General features: G+C 44.2%; 2 protein-coding genes across 2 annotated transcripts; one reads left to right on the top strand and one right to left on the bottom strand.

Annotated features, from left to right (window-relative positions):
- Window positions 1-2,387: 2,387 nt before the first annotated feature.
- LOC129600332 (G-protein coupled receptor 39-like) lies at window positions 2,388-3,073 on the top strand. Its single transcript, XM_055498813.1, has 2 exons — window positions 2,388-3,011; window positions 3,059-3,073. The coding sequence occupies exons 1-2, from the start codon at window positions 2,388-2,390 to the stop codon at window positions 3,071-3,073; spliced, it is 639 nt and encodes a 212-aa protein (XP_055354788.1).
- Window positions 3,074-6,380: 3,307 nt separating this feature from the next.
- On the bottom strand, window positions 6,381-9,400 carry LOC129600331 (uncharacterized). Its single transcript, XM_055498812.1, has 3 exons — window positions 9,062-9,400; window positions 8,364-8,586; window positions 6,381-6,870 (listed from the first exon to the last, which is right to left on the bottom strand). Exons 1-3 carry the CDS (start codon window positions 9,066-9,068, stop codon window positions 6,381-6,383), a joined length of 720 nt encoding a protein of 239 aa, XP_055354787.1. The 5' UTR covers window positions 9,069-9,400.
- Between the last annotated feature and the right edge of the window lie 7,083 nt (window positions 9,401-16,483).

The following is a 16,483-nucleotide window of genomic DNA, read 5'->3' as shown; positions in this document are numbered from 1 at the left end:
TGCGATAGCGTCTTCTAAATGTCTGCATGGACAGGTAACTGGGACTACAAGAACTCAACATAAAGGAGCTCCTTGTAGCTGATTTCTTCAAACAGCGCCTCAAAGGTAAGTTTACTGCATTTTTCGCTGTAATTTTGACTTCTTTGTTTTAGAGTCAACCACACTGTGGATTGTTCAAGTGTCGATGCTGGTTTTAGGTGCTATTCTGTCAGCGGAGCTCCGCACAGGCTTTTTCGATCTGCATTACGGATTAAAAAATGAAAAAAACAGTCCACATAAACCACCAACACGAACTGGACAATTAAGTTAAAAAAGAAAACTGGGTCGCAACAAAAACTCCAACAAAATTTAATTGTTTTTATTAATAAACAATTTTGAAAGAAATGTTTGGCATTTGGTGCTTTTAAAATGCCGTGCCATTTGGCTATTAATTTCCCCATTGGATAGTATTGAGCCAATTAGCGTCTTTGTTATGATCACGCCTAGTGGTTTTGCGCAAATACGGTTGGGTGAAACCTGGCCACTCACAGAGCGGATAGATGCTCGACGAGCCAATGCGAGAGCGGACATACTAACGTGCTCCGTTGATATGTGGAGTCATATCAACGCAACACGCTACGATCTCACTTTTTCCGGGAGGGCGTGGATAACTATACGAGTGTTTTGGTGTTACGCGACTCCTCAGTACCGATATCACGCTGAGTGTGCACATCACACTGATAATTATCCTTCTAACAGTATTGTATTTGAGATTGCCCGGTAATTTCAACCGCATTAACGCAGCGATCACTACAAATACAAAGGGTACGCCAAACTCCATACTACGGCCCGCTACACCCACACTCTTTACGTGTACATACATTGAGCATATTTGATGCATGCATATCAATCTAATATAAAAAAACTATCGATGTAAATCATAAAATATTGACCCCTCTCTTCATTTCCACAGTATCCTAAATTTTAATAGGAACAAATTTGTCATTGTGGTAGACATAGTGCAGTGGCAGTCGTTCATAGCGCATGCTACGCGCTAAATACGTGCTCTCTGTACCTATACGATAGAAATTACGGGACAAGCTTGTACAGCTATATTTTGCTTTATATTTCTGTAAAACGACCGTAATGGTTCTGCATTTTATGGACATGAGAGAAGGGTAAAATTCCATGGGGGAAAATCGCGGACATGAGAGATTCATTTCGATTAGTTAATGCCGGATGCCGGCATGCACCGTCAATTGTTGAGCAGTCACAATCAAGCGCACACCGGTAGTGGTACTCGCGCATTACTTAATTGAATTTATACAACAGATACAGCACAAAAAGATACACAACAATAACCCGTGATCCACCGTTGTGCTGGTATCAAAGTGACACTTGAGTGCTGCTGGCCTGGAGAGCAATCTGGACTTTGTTAAAAACCACCTGAAAAACGGGCATAGAATGGCGTAAACGCCAGGTCGAATTAAATATCCGGCGCTTGTTTAGCCGGGCATTTATTTAGTAAATGCCGAGTCAGCGCGTCCATTGCCGTTGAACTGTAAATTTGACCGGCATTAACCGTCAGTCAGATTGTGCAGGCACGCAAGGAATTAATTTTGTCAGGCGACTTGTTTTAACCAGGAGCTGATCGAATTATGTGCCGCATCATTAAACAGGCTTCCCGGTGGCGGAAGCTTTTAACCTGCACCAGATTAGAAACAATCCTTGCATTATAAAAAGCGTTAACTGGGAAGAAATCGCCCGCATCCGGAAATTGACTCCAGTCGGGAATTTAGCTCCTGGAAAGCACAGTTCCAGTAACTCCGTCCAGCGGCTATATAAATCAACGTTGCCGCTGTCTTGCATATTTGTGCGTTAGGTAATTTCTACAATTCCCTAAAAAGCAGCATCGATTTAATCGAATATCGTTGCTAGTTTGTTTTGGATAATTGAATGCGTCGAGCATTACTCACGCCAAGCCGACGGAAATAGCGTCGGATGATCAACGCGGCTTTTTTCCGGCGTACTGTCGATAACAATGCCACTGTTGCGGAAGGAACGTCAAGCCTGATTCTGGCTGAATGATTCCGAGAAGCGTGCCGGATTAGCTGCGGTGCGCATCGACCAACAACACACCTGCGCATGACCCGCTCGAACCGCGCGTCTATATAACTCCCGGTTTGTCCACACAACGGGAAATTCTTCCCACGTTATTTCCCTGAGTTCAGCGGGGAATCTTGTCTGTGCTGAGGTCAAAAGATTGATACCCTGTTGTCTGACCCGAGCAGTATCCATATATCATCTGCATAACTTCCTTTTTTTTAAGACTACGCGAAATTCTTCCCACGCTTTTCGCTTGGTAATACGGTCAATCTCGTCTGCGCTGAGGTCAAAAGATTGATAGAATGTTGTCCAACTTGACCAACAACGCCACCCTAACGCCACTCCCGGCCTGGATCGTCCACCGACCAGCACTGCTCCTGTGGTTCTGGCTGGTGGTGTGCCTGAGCCTGATCGGCACCGTCTTCAGCGTGGCCGTCATCACCATCATCCTCTCCTCCAAACGCCTGCGTGCCGGCTCCGGCGTCCTCCTCCTCAACTTCCTCTTCAGCATCCTCCTCCAGTGCAGCGTCGGGATGCCCATGGTCACGGCCTCCGCGACCGGCATCCCGCTGGGCAACCAATCCACCAACGCCTACTGCCGCGTCGCCATGTTTGCCTTCTACATCTGTATCAAAAGCGTGACCCTGACCGACATGATGATCGGGATCAACCGCTTCGTGGCCATCTGCTTCCCGCACAGCTATCCCCAATGGATCCGGCCCCTCCCGCTGACCGTCATGGTCTTCTTACCCTGGTTGCTCCCGGTCATCATGGCGGTGTTGCTGCTGTACCGCGTGGGCGGGGAGTTGAAAAGCGCCCTCCCGTGGGGCGCCTGCGTGGCGCAGTACACCGACACGTACTCCTCCTTCCTGTCCGTATTCCTGGGGGTCTTTTTCCCGGTGGGCGTGTTGACCGTGGTGTTTACGGTGATCTTCGCGGTGTTGCTGGTGCGCTGGTGGATGGCCCGGCGCAGCACGACGACCACTAAGGCCGCCGGACCGGGGGATCAGCTGCAGCGTCGGCGCGCCCGGAGTGTTCGGATGTTGTTCGTTTGTTATGTCTGCTATACGTCGTGTATGGTGCCGATGCAGATGGCCTCCACGCTGTTCGGGAAGGCGTTCCAAACCGACCCGGTGCTGCAGCTGACGTTGCGGGCGGTGGCGTTATTAGGCTACGCTAGTGTGCCGGTATGTTTGTTTTTTTCTAAATATTCAATTAATTTAAATTAATTTTAACCTATTTTTTTGTAGATTTATTTAAATTATGGGTAGAGTAATTAAACGCATTATATTTTTAATTAAATTTTCTAATTCAATGCAATTAATTTTTTGACTGAATAATGTTTAAATTTAAATTTATATGTAATGTACGAGTATTTTTAATTTAAGTTTAATTTATTGCAATTTGTTTTAAAATGTGGATGCATTTTACAGAAGTAGTTTTCTGCAGATTATTTGTTTGGTGTTGAACAAAGATTACCGGCGCCGTTTGCGGCAGTTAATCGTTAAAGTATTCCCGGTCCTGAAACGCTCTCGTATCCAGCCGGAAGCCACCGGGACGTTCATGGCCACCGGCGGCAAGACGAATGCCGCGGCCTACTCGGTGCAATTGACGCGCGGCTCGGATTAGGTTAATGGAGCCGGCGCACGGCGGTTGCCGGTCGATTGTTCTTCAATTAGGCCCTGATCAATATCAGTGCATTTGGGTAGAGTCGCTTGAGCAAGACGTGTGTTAGTATATTACAGAGAAAGTGACCTTTGTTTTTGATGCGCCCATATATATTCTGGATGCAGTGGATGCGTGACACATTGTACGCGAGAAGAATTCGTCTTCGGAGGATGTGGCGTGCGTGACACACTGACACGGCTCGGTTAAGCGGAGAAAAGCGGGAAGCCGCAGAAACCACCAGCTAAAAAAGCCAACAACATCCGCAAAATATCGGGTGTCGCCGGTCTGTGATGCTGCGCTGGACGAAGACAGTCAAGCGATAAACATGGTTAATCCACGGATCGTGCTAAAGAGTATCAAGGACTGGAAACACGCAGTATCCTCGGAACAAATGCCACCCAATCCAGTTGTAGCTTTAATTCAAGAGCCCCGTTGTTGACGGTTTTCTTTACATTATACAGTGTACAATACAGTTACGTAAGTATTAAAAAGTGCATGATGTGTGTTCGTGGATAGTTATTCTTCGCTAACAATTTCGCCTTCCCAATGCGGTTCCCATGAGGCCGCACCCTTGTCTGTTCATTCAGTTTAAATTAAATGTTCCAACCAGATGACTGTTTGGTTTGAATATACTGTGAACTACACTGGTAATTCGAAACTGGCAGTTGTAATATATTAAACCGGGAACCGCTAAATATGCCTGAAAAAAATTGCGGTTTCCTGTGTTGGTGTTTATCGTGGGCTTCTTGCCGCATTGTTCTGATTAGTACGATAGAGAGAATATTTTACTATATTTGCTAAAACAATTAGTAAGGCGTTTTTGAAAAATTTTGGCTGCAATTGTTAGCAATGAAGCCAATTATTGAAGGCCAAAGGTAATTTTTTTGACCCAGCTCGCAAAACCTTGTTTCTTCTGGAACGTCTTTCCCTTATGGACCTTTTAAATATTTTCAATAGTTTATTTTCAATAGTTTTCAACGTTGGAGTGAACGATGCTCAGTGCAGCCAGATGACACTGCCGGTTAGGGATGGTGGGTTGGGACTGCGGACCACGAAATGGCTAGTTTTTCCTGCCTTTCTGGCATCGGCGTTCATTCAGTGGTTTCGCTAGTTTCGCAGATTTACCAACCAGCTCCTGGATCCCATTGCAGAAGGTTTCAGAGCAACTGGGACCGTCAATCGATTTTGTCGTATCTACATTGAAGTTGGCCGCCACGAAGGAAACTGATAAAGCCAGAAGTGGCTCAATCTGTACCAAGTTCGGCTTTAACTGTCACTGTCTCGTTGCGGACCAGAATTCGCGACACGGCTTATAAGACGGCTTATAAGCCGCGACAGGCAGCAACGGGCCGCGACCAGTGCTAGCGAGTGTGCCAGCACTGGCCTGCCGCGACGCCGCAACAGCCGCGACACGGCTTATAAGCTGCGACAGCCCGCAACGGGCCGCGACTAGTGCTAGCGTGTGTGCCAGCACTGGCCTGCCGCGACGCCGCAACAGCCGCGACACGGCCTATAAGCCGCGACAGGCCGCAACGGGCCGCGACCAGTGCTAGCGTGTGTGCCAGCACTGGCCTGCCGCGACGCCGCAACAGCCGCGACACGGCTTATAAGCTGCGACAGCCCGCAACGGGCCGCGACTAGTGCTAGCGTGTGTGCCAGCACTGGCCTGCCGCGACGCCGCAACAGCCGCGACACGGCCTATAAGCCGCGACAGGCCGCAACGGGCCGCGACCAGTGCTAGCGTGTGTGCCAGCACTGGCCTGCCGCGACGCCGCAACAGCCGCGACACGGCTTATAAGCTGCGACAGGCCGCAACGGGCCGCGACCAGTGCTAGCGTGTGTGCCAGCACTGGCCTGCCGCGATGCCGCAACAGCCGCGACACGGCTTATTTGCCGCGACAGGCCGCAACGGGCCGCAACCAGTGCTAGCGTGTGTGAATATTAGACACTGCTTTTTTTCTTCGATTGTTCCAGCTCTATCTTTCCGCCTGCTTTTTAGATATCAGGCACAACACAAAACTTGTACTTTATCGGATGTCTCATCCTTGGGGTACATTATCTCCAAGTTAGCTAGCTTTGCACGATAACTATCCACAATCTTCCTGAATATTTTAACATACAAGAAGTTTATGGAAGTGCACCTTCATTTGGAGTCATCACATCTAGCACCTATCACGTGAAATTCAAGTTTTTTATAAAAATTTTCGTGGAATTTATTGCTAGAAGATAACAGTCTGGAAGGTCAGCTATAAGCCCTTTGAAAGTTACCACTACTTGATTCCCGCTACAACTGGTTGGCCGATTATTGTCTCACTAAACTAGACTTTAGCATATTCGGATCCGCAGTGAAAAGTTATACTGGAAAACTGCGAGAAATAATATACAACTAAGTACAGTAATATTTTTAATTTGATTAACGCAAATGCCCGAACTACCGCGACAGGACAATAAATTGTACAGACTACATTGCCGCCTGCCAACGGAGCAGGCAAATTGCACACTGTTGCTGACACATCGCTGGCTAAAGTCGAGGACACCCAGATGGAAAGGCGTAGACTCTTCCAGTTAAATGAAGCCGCTTGAAAAAGATGTTAACCTAAGTAACCCTTGCGCACCAATATTACCGCTCATTTTTCTTTAAACGTGCGCATCGTACCACCTACAGGTCGGCTATTTTTCGCCACACAGTGAGACATGTAGTCGTTTCTTCGCACTATCATTCGGTGGATAAAGAAAAACTGCCTTGCCTTGTTCATTGCATTTAATTGCTTCTTGAACTTGGCGATCCAGGAAAATGTCTGTTCTGCTGCCATGGTGTTTCGTTCAGTGGCGGTAGGATGACTCTTCAAATACTTATCAGGATGGTACTTCTCTTTGCATCTGGGATCCTTGTGGTTTTGAATATGAAGCCCGTCCACAATTTTCGACACACGGTTCCAGATTTGGTCAAATGGTTCCGGAAAAGGAAGAGGAGCGCTTGCGGCTTTAAGTCTGTTGAGCTGACAGATGTTATCGTAGCACACAAAAATGTTCTCCCATTCTTCCGGCGCAACATTTTGCAGCAAATCGTAAAGCGCGCTGACGACGAATAAGTAAACTTGTCCAAGGCTTTCAGCCCTGAAAAAAAACCGTTCGTGATCCTTTGCACCATCCTATTGCATACAGACAAAAAAGTTTTTATCCCTCGAACATAGCCATTTGTCACTGCAAAGTATTTTACTGTGTGTCACATAACATGTGAAGTACTTTATTGCATTTGAGGTTCGTACTGGAGAATGCATTACAAGAATATCAGATAACAAAAACCATAACATCATTTCCGATCCGCTAAATGAAAGGCAAAGTACATATCTTCCTTCTCTACCGTGTCGCTGAATGTACCGAGAATAGAAACTGCATTTCCTAGCTGATTCTCAATACTGATTTTTTGGCGTAAAAACTCTCCTGAGCGGGGGTTGCCTGTACTGTCGATGATCTTTCTCGACAGCTCTTTGAAGAATTTCTTTGTCAGTGGTCCGAACACATAACATTATGGTGACAAAGCCGCGAGGTACTTTTTGCGCTACCTTCCGGTTCGAGTGTATCCGGTTGGGGCGTAAGCTTTTGCTCAGTGTCAGCATTCCATATTTAAAACTACTGAGAAATTCACTCTGAGGACTCTTAGATTTAAAACTTTCATGAAATAATGCATAGCTTGTCTGTCCATTTAGTTCATAAACGGAATTCTGTCTTTGGTAACAGAACTATACAAATCAACATAATGGCGTAGTAGACCAAAAGCCCAGTAGATTGATTTCCCGGTGGCGTGATGCCCGCCCCTGTGACGCAGATGGGTGAGATGTACCGCAAATTTAGATGCGCCGTAGACGTTTTGCAGCTTTTTATCAGTCAGTCGACTTAACCAAGTTGGCAGCCCCCGAACCGTTCATTAATTGTAGATTGCTCTATTTATGGAGTATTTTTGGTTTCGTAGACGATGACGCGTCGTTGTTCCTCTTTTAAGCTTCATTATTTTTAAGGGCCCACGGGGTCGACGGGCAATTCGACACCGAGCTTGAATTAAACAGAAACTTCTGCTGTACCTCTCAAATTTAACTGGCTGTTTTCAATTAATTGCAGAGTCCGCGAACGATATGATTAGTTCAAGTTGCCCAAGCACTATGCCGGAGACAGGATGAAATCAATCTATTTCAATCGGTCGTAAGATCGTCGCATCCCGCAAACTGATCTGTCTTGCAAGTGTGGCGGGTGCAGTAGAAACACATTGACAATTTTTTGCGCGTTTGCACGTAGAAACTTTCCGTGAATTAGTTTTGCCAAGGTATTGTTCGTGAAACTCTGGTTCTGTCCGTCAGATTTTCTGAGAAGAATGCTGAGGGGAAAGCTGATTGCGAAAGGTGATGCGGAACAAATTTTTCAGCCTCCTGCAAGGTTAGCTAGAGACTGAGAAGTTGTAATGTGCGGAGAAGGCACTAGGCAGATACTTGTATTTTGTAGTGTTAAAGTCGGTTCCAACCTCAAGTTACTACAACGCCACGCTTTAAACTCGACTGGCAATGCTTAGGCGACGATGCAGTCTGACGTGACTGTAAACACATTATCAAGTTTACCTGTAGATTGGGGCAAAGCTAAAAATGTGGCCTGTTGGACCCACAAGGAAAAGATATCCTCGGCTGTACAGGTGCCCGCGCTGGTTTTCTCCTTTGTTTTTCTTGCATCCGGCATTCGGATCAAACTTTCGACAATCGCTGTCCGGTGTCTCAGTATCCATTTCACCGCTCAGAATTGAGTTGATGTCACTCGTTGCTTTTGCCTGCATAGCTCTGGACACTCCTGGAAAACCACAGCGCTCTGACACCAGCAATAAGATCTAATTCACCAAACGCGTTCACAACTTTAACAGTACATCTGTATGAGCAACGGAATTCAGTTACCTTATGCAAGATACCAATTACATGCACTAAGGCCTTGTTCCAAGTTCGAAACGCTTCTTGTTGCCACCTCGCAAGGTGGCTTCGCGTACCGTGTCTGTAGGCGTGGCCCCTGAATACAGCTATCTTGTGCAGTTTAACAACCACACCAAAGCTGAATTCGCTTCGAATTGTAGACAAGGCTTAAAATCCGTATGCCAAATTTCATCGCACTAGTGAAAGATCCCGTATAAAGTTTTGTTTGGCAGGCTTCCCTTTGGTGTAGCAAACCATGAAGGTGAAATAGTTTCTCGTAGTTGCAAGATAACAGGAGAACGACACCGGATGACTTAATGAGGAGTTTGTTTCCCTTATTACATGTGCCACCAAAAACCAACCTGCCATGTGTATTGTAATGTTATCGGTTTCCTTCTCGGTATGGCGGTCCAGGTGGGTGTGTTTCTTGCAGTACAGTGATTTTCCGGATGGCGAGTGCGTGCATACACATGGAAAGTTTACGAGTGGAATCCCTTTCACAAAATTCTGAAAAAATCATCACATCGTTTTGCAATCACGAATTAATTATTATTACCGCTATACTAAAAAGCAATAAAGCGACTCCCGTTCTCACACCAATTATGCTATTTGGTATAATGGTTAATTCAAGCAATGCTTATAAGACAAGGAACGGAAAAGGACACTAAAATACGTGAAAGACTTTAATACAGCATGACGGATCTTCCGTCTCACCACTGCATTACACAAATTGTAAAAAATCCAAAAGAAGGGACCGATGCGGGGTTTAATGTACGTAAAGGTAGTACTGTATGCGTTTGTAGGAGTACGTATCTTTACTGGAACTCGCCAACCTGCAACTTATCACAAATAGCGGCTACCGTTATATAAAGGTAAATTAGAGCGTTGCTATGAAGACAACTGCAATTAGTCTCGACATATCGTGTACGCACGTAACGTACGTACACTTCAAGAGAATACTGGTACAACAGTGATATAAGATAGGGAAATACCCAGTTATAATTCCTGATGGTCGTAGCCCCTAATTTGCGAACCACTAGGTACGTAAATCGTAAAAAATGTAACCCCAGGGCAAAAAATCCCGTAGCACAGTAACACCCGGGTGTTAAAAGTCATTTTCACGGGAAAAGACAAACTATTCACTTTCTGCATCAGCACGCCGTTCTGGCAGTTACGTACTTCTACTTCTGCTATACAATGTCGAAAAACGACTTTCCAGATTCCGTCCATAATGAAGATCCTTCCGCACTGCTTCGCTATGCAGGCTTTAGAACACCGGTGTTTGTAGGTGCTGGTAAAAATTTCATCCATGCGCGTGTCCAGGTATTGCAGCACACTTCTTTTTTCCTGGAACTGGTACGTGATCTTTCGCTCTCTAATGTCACATTCGATCTCATGCCGTATGAAGATGATGGCTACAGTTTTTCGTGAGAACACTAGAAGATTCAGAGATGTCAGATTTATTCTCGTTTTCACTAATTCTTAGCAAAACCATGTGACTTTACATTTTTTCCAACCGTACGTATGTCTCATGGTTTCCGCAATACCGTCGTAAGTTGCATGATTGAAGAATCTAAAAGTAAAAAAAAATGACAGTAGAAGTATTTTAACGGCAACATTGCAAACGCTGAAGCCCTAGCATACATGTTATTCACGATTTCCAGTGCAAATTTTCGGCAAACGTATATTTCCTGGGAAATATCAAGGAACGGCTGCTCTGAATCGTAAAAAGAATATGTGGACGTAGCCCGATTCGTCCACGTACAAGGGGAATAACGAGAACCACAACCCCGGCACCTTAAAGTGACTGCTAATCCTTGAACAATTTTTCCGGCGCCACAAAACATTGTAACCTGAAGCAAAGCGTAAACTTAGTGCCTACATGTAGTGTAAAATTTTAAGTCTATAGGTTAGCTAACTGATCGTGGGGGAAGATAAATCTGATGATCGGTAGGTAATTTTGGAGACAGTAGTAGCTAACGAGGGGCATACTCCACCACCTGGAATCCGGATCAACTCGTGATTATTATCTTTAGAACCCTCAGAAACTCTATAATGTTCTTTGAAAATCAAAATCATACCCGTGTAGGAAAGTAAAATTTTGAATTCTCGAGGAAGCCACCGCGGATATGATAGCTGATTTCGATCAAAACTTTATCAGACGCTGTTCAGGCATCCTGGCAGCAGTACTCCATACGGCGCCAGTGACGGTTGCGTGCTTACGCAGCCGGCTTTCATCAAGAACTCAAAGCAGTATTGCCTCGAATGCTAACGCACATTTTGTCCCATGGCGCGCACTAGCACCCACTGCATCGGAGTCATGCAACATCAGCACTGACGCGCGCGACAGGTCAGAAAAGGTGAGGCAGCTATCGAGAAAAAACAATACAGATTCGAAAGGTTGCAGCGAGTATGCATATTACGACACTCAGCTCGGTATAGCGGCTTTTGTCGTTTTGATCTAAGTCAGTCATTGTATCCGCGCGGGCATCTATAAAATCTCCACCTGCTACTTGAAAATGATTTGATCTTCAAAAAAGATAGAAATTCTTAGGATTATAATGATATTAATCACGAGGTGATCTGAGTGCTAGGTCGTGTGGTGTCGTAAGCAAATTCAGAAAAGAAAGCGAAACTCATGCATATTGTGGTGGCAAATCGTTCGCTGCATGACGTTACCTGTGGGAACGCCTGCAAACGTTTGTTATCATCGCGTTGCTACACGATTGCCGCTTCGTTAGGATGAAACCGAAATATTTTAGTGGAATAAGCGGTACCGTGTCAGTCACATGGAATTGCAACCTAAGCCGGGTATCTAACCACCGGGTATTTAAATTGAGCAGTAAGCAAGGGACTGAGGTACTTCTCGTAGTAGTGGGAAGGTCTATTTCGAATTAGTGCGTGACAGAGGAAAGTTCTACTTCCATGATCCTATACCTAGTACATTCGATTCGCTTTAGTCGAATATTAGTCGCTTTAGTCGAACACACACTAAAATAAGCATCGTCAAAATAAATCGAACTAGACTATTTAAAGGTTCAAATTTTCTAACAATACAATACAATTACGGTCGTACATTGGTTGGATCACGGTGCCATTGCAAGACTCTGGGCATTCCTTTATTAGCACCCTTTTTCCACACGCAGCCTTTCAGACAATGGATAACTGGTGGACACAGTACTTGGAATGGGGCAACAAAAGGACCAGTTTCCAGAAATGCGGGAGAAAACGATTCAAAGTCTTTCAAAAAGGTGTCTGTTAACAACTTAGACATCCCCAGCATTTCCGATAATACCTGAAATTAAGATAATTTGAAACGTTTAAAAAATGCTCGGTCGAAGTCCTTATTGCTTTATCTTATGATCCTCTCAGAGCATGTGTGTTCGAGTATACGAAATGAGTATACACACAGGGATTCATATTTTGTAATATGTACATATTGCCGTATGCGCTCTGTGAGAGCGGCAGTAATAATTTTAGGTTAACGGGCACTTTGGTAGACATGGCCTATAACAGTCGTCGATCACTGGCCCAACCTGAAATGTCTGCAACTGCACGTACTAGGGTCATTGGGAGAATCAGTGCTCCTGTTGCACTAGTAATGCAGTTGCTGCATTTTACACCGTATCTATCGAATCTGTGGCCCCGGATGCAAATAGTCTAAGGCCATGGCCAATGGGGCATTATTTCTGAATGGGGGCGCAATTTTTTAGGGGGTGGAATTTTTGTCAAGAAAAAAATTTTGGAAGGGGGCAGTATATTCAAAAATGAACCCATCCAGTTTAAGTCGAATCGAACGCAGTAGTTACCGGCTTATCGGCATATGGAATTGCACGACTTTGCGAGTTTTATAGAGCATACACCTACCTAAGCAACGTTATGCCAACACAACATCCTTCTGATGTCCGTTTAACCATAACTCACAGTTTTCAGGAGGAAATTTTCGGCAACCTATTATTTTGCAGCGCTTACTATTCACTAGCGGTCGCCTTAATTGTGAGGTGTAAGGTAATTTTAGAGAGGGGTGGGGCTGCCTCGTTTTTCAAACAGGATCTGGGCTGGTGTCCATTACAAGAAAGGGGAGCACAAATCCGATATTCCGTTTCAGTCAAATTCGAGGTACTGTAACTTAACCAGTAAAGTGAAAAGGACAGTTTGCGTTATACTCGTATAACCAATTCAAGCCGCCTGCAGTGGATTATTTCGTTGCTTCCAAATGGTTGACTATTGGCTTCTTACTACAAAATATTTTGTTTGTCATTGCACGAAAATACCCAAAGCAAAGTTAAGGGTTGGACAACGGTGTCAAGAGTCAACCCAGGGTTTTTGTTCAGTCCTTACTTGACAAATTACAGGTACATCTGCTGCTGCACTAATTGTAAAGAGAAAGTGGCGCGCAAAACCTCTATCAAACTGTGCTTAACACTAACTACGCAGTAACAAGCATGTTTCGTTTAAGAAATGCATATAGGTAGCATGCTTACGGAAGACATTTTTTCAAATCTGAGCACTAAAAATGTGTCCTGGGTAGTAATTTGATCTTCAAAAAATGCATGTTATCTGCTTTGCCCGCATTACAAATATAAGGAAACTTTTAACGGTGTAGTCACTTAAATTTATTTAGCGAAAGAGCTTCATTCAAAGCGAGGACATCTCACCTTCAGTCGACGAGGAAACGGCAAACTTTTCGGTACAGCTGCGCAACAAATTTTCAGGCGCTCCAAATTTTGAAAACCATATTTTTCAGCCATAAATGAGGACGCTTCACGAGAATTCGCCTCCAGCTTGATTCTTTTCGCCATGGCGCTAACATTAATCACTAGATCATTGAGATATAAACGGGTTCAATCTTCTTTAAGTGACTCTGTATGGTTTTGTTAAAACCGCCTCTGACTACACGCATGCATCACATAAAGATCTATAAGTTCGGCAAAGGCAGACCACACAGTTGCCAAAGACCAAAGGCGCCGCTCTTCTCATGTGCCGCGCACAATTACATACACCGCAAGCGGTAGTGTGCCGGCCCAGTTCACATAAACAGAGCACATAAGGTGTGGCGTTAGTCACGTTTTTCTTGTCCACGTAACTGCACAGATGACGCACGAATAAAATTCATTAAAGCGAAAACACGTCTTCGGATTGCAGAGAACTGGTAGATTTAATGTTCTCAATGTAGTTTTGGTGATATGCAGTAAAATTTCATCTTCCATGAAACCTGCATTGTGCTTATGTTGACATCTCACCTACAGAATAATCCTTGACCGGACGCATGGATTCATCGGTAATGTTAATGTGCGAATATAGTCCGTAACGCTTTGCTCAAAAACTTTTTAATCAGGCTACCACCTGTTACACGTTTGGCGTGGAAAACGCGAAGACCTTTAAGGTCGCGGCATTGAAGGAAGAAGATGACGGTCGACGGGAAGTTTTAAGCTGCGCAATTGAAATCATTGCCATTGTCTGCGGTGATGAAAACGATACGGATGGCGGATATTTAGTGGAGGTTGATTGCGATGTTTTTGGAACATTGTGAGTGTAATGAGTCTTGACAATTAGAATTACTTTAGAACCAGCACTGTAAAAACTAAAAAGCAAGCAGTGCACTACATTTAGGCGTTCAAATAAATGTGGTGAAATGCCATATTTACAACTTGCTGTCTGTCATTGCTTTCGTTTTGTAGTTTCTTAAATGTTACTCAGATAATTTACCTAGACCGCATGATACTGCTTTCTTCAAAAACAGTTAGTTATGCCGCGCTTCTTTAATTTGAAAAATTACTTCTTTTGTCTTACTATTTCGATGTATAGATACATGTACTCGTAGCGGCGAAATTGAACGCCAACTTGCAGCATGACTAACAAACTTCCTTAAAATACCAAGCCACTAATAAAATTATTACGTTTCAGCAAAGGTTTTCTTTCCAACACTGCTTGGAACTCCGCTGAATGCCTCAAAACCGCCTTGAAAAAAGGTTGTAAAGGCTTACCTGCTGTATTTTGCAAAATGAGCCAGAATGACCTCCAAGAATACGGAAAATTCTTGACCAATAATTTTGTTCAGTAAGTTAACGTATTCAGTTTTGTTTCTTGTGTAACCAGTTTCTCGTGTTACCTGCAACATTAATTAGTATTTTAACGTTTTTCGTGTTATCCGCATTAGGAAGGCATGATAGTTGGCATTCTGGCGTGGTTACAACAATTCGGAAATTGCAAATTAACTTTGTACAGTTTCTGTTCAGTTCACTTGAACGGTCACGTAAGCTGCATTTTAAGAAAACATTTTATCTTAGTTTCTGTAAAGTTGCGTTGCCGTAGGGATATGTGTGCTACCTGATGCCAAACGAAGATATATGAATAAATACTGTAATAGTGCACTAAAGCAGAAAATCTTGAAAGTCTGTGAACTTTGACGGTTTTACAGCAATAGTGCTGCTAAAGCCCATCGGTGGCAATTAAGCTGCTGCAATACAGCCTATCTTGAGGTAGTTGCATTATTCCCATTTTTTCGAGCAGGAAAGCCAAAGAAAGCGGACAACCTATCGTACGAAAAAGAGTTATCCGTCATGGCAGACAGGGAGATGGTTCTACGATAGTTTTCGGTTCTGAAACAGCCTTCCGCCGAACCCAACTTGGCTCTTTTGAAGACGTTAATCTTCTCTCTTCCGAATACATTTGGATCCCTGGCGCGTTGCCTGAGCTGTCGGTTCCAAGAACTTTTCCACCGGATTTCGATGCTATGAAGTTTCTGTCGTCGTTGGTGCCAGAGAAGACGATGCTGGGGCTGAGTCTTGCACTAGGTAAACAAACAAGAACTTTTTATGCTATAATTACCGTGGTTAGGCAAGTAACGTAAAGACTCAAAGGCAGTAACGAATAGATGTTGGAAAGGCTTGTTACTAAACTTGATCTGTGAAATTTGTTGGTCAGAATGCACTGTGAGTTGAATTTGAGTCATTATAAGATGGCTACCGATCACTTCAGCCGCCAAAGTTTCAGAATCACTTCGGGCGACGCTCATTTAGGCTTTCGCATATTGCGGCCGTTTCTTTATGAGCCAATGGACTTCGTTAACGGTGAGCGTAATCTCTTAAGGCCACCATCATGTTCAAATCGAAGTCTTTATAACCTAAGCGAAACTCCGAACAATCGAGTAATGGCCGCTTATATAAACGTCATCATGTTTTGTGCATACCGTATCATGTACCCATGAAGATGTACAAACAAGGAAACATTCAAATTAAAAATTAAACATTAAAAATTTAAATTAGTAAACATTAAAAATTTAAAAAAAACTTCAAAAATCACTGTAGCGTCTCGATCAAGTGGCACCACCGAGTAAAAAAAAACTGTTCGTACTATGTACGGAAAACAGCATGCATGCAGCGTCTGCATGCCCAGCGCTGTCAAACAGGAGCAGCGTACACTCTACAGGTGATGATTGTCCGTACACACACTATGTGTAGTGTATGACTGTACGTACTGGTACAGTGACGTACGAGATACTTTGCACTCGTACGTCACTGTACCAGTACGTACAGTCATACACTACACTCACCGCCGCTACGTACATCACACTATGTGGTGTCACTTGAACGAGCCGCTAGAGTAAACAAAATTAGCGAAAGCAGCAAACATAAGGGAAGCATCAGAAAAACACGAGGAGATATAAAAAATTAAGGAAGACATACGAAAACGTCGAAAACCGAGACATATAGGACAGCTTGGAAAAATTAGGAGGGCTGAAAGGAAATGTCCAGTTGCCAAAAGGAGCGCCGACCAAATTA

The sequence above is a fragment of the Paramacrobiotus metropolitanus genome, unplaced genomic scaffold (assembly GCF_019649055.1).
Source record: "Paramacrobiotus metropolitanus isolate TYO unplaced genomic scaffold, Prichtersi_v1.0 Parri_scaffold0000171, whole genome shotgun sequence".
In the NCBI taxonomy this organism is placed as follows: Eukaryota; Metazoa; Tardigrada; class Eutardigrada; order Parachela; family Macrobiotidae; genus Paramacrobiotus; species Paramacrobiotus metropolitanus.
Note: the sequence above shows the minus strand (reverse complement) of the source record. Positions and strands in the feature narration are given on the sequence as shown.

Excerpts from the sequence above, each read along its gene's own strand:
- LOC129600332 (XM_055498813.1), top strand. The coding sequence starts at position 2,388 with ATGTTGTCCAACTTGACCAACAACGCCACCCTAACGCCACTCCCGGCC.
- LOC129600331 (XM_055498812.1), bottom strand. Across the intron at positions 6,871-8,363 it reads AGCTTTGCCCCAATCTACAG|GGCTGAAAGCCTTGGACAAG; the intron begins GTAAACTTGATA and ends GTTTTTTTTCAG.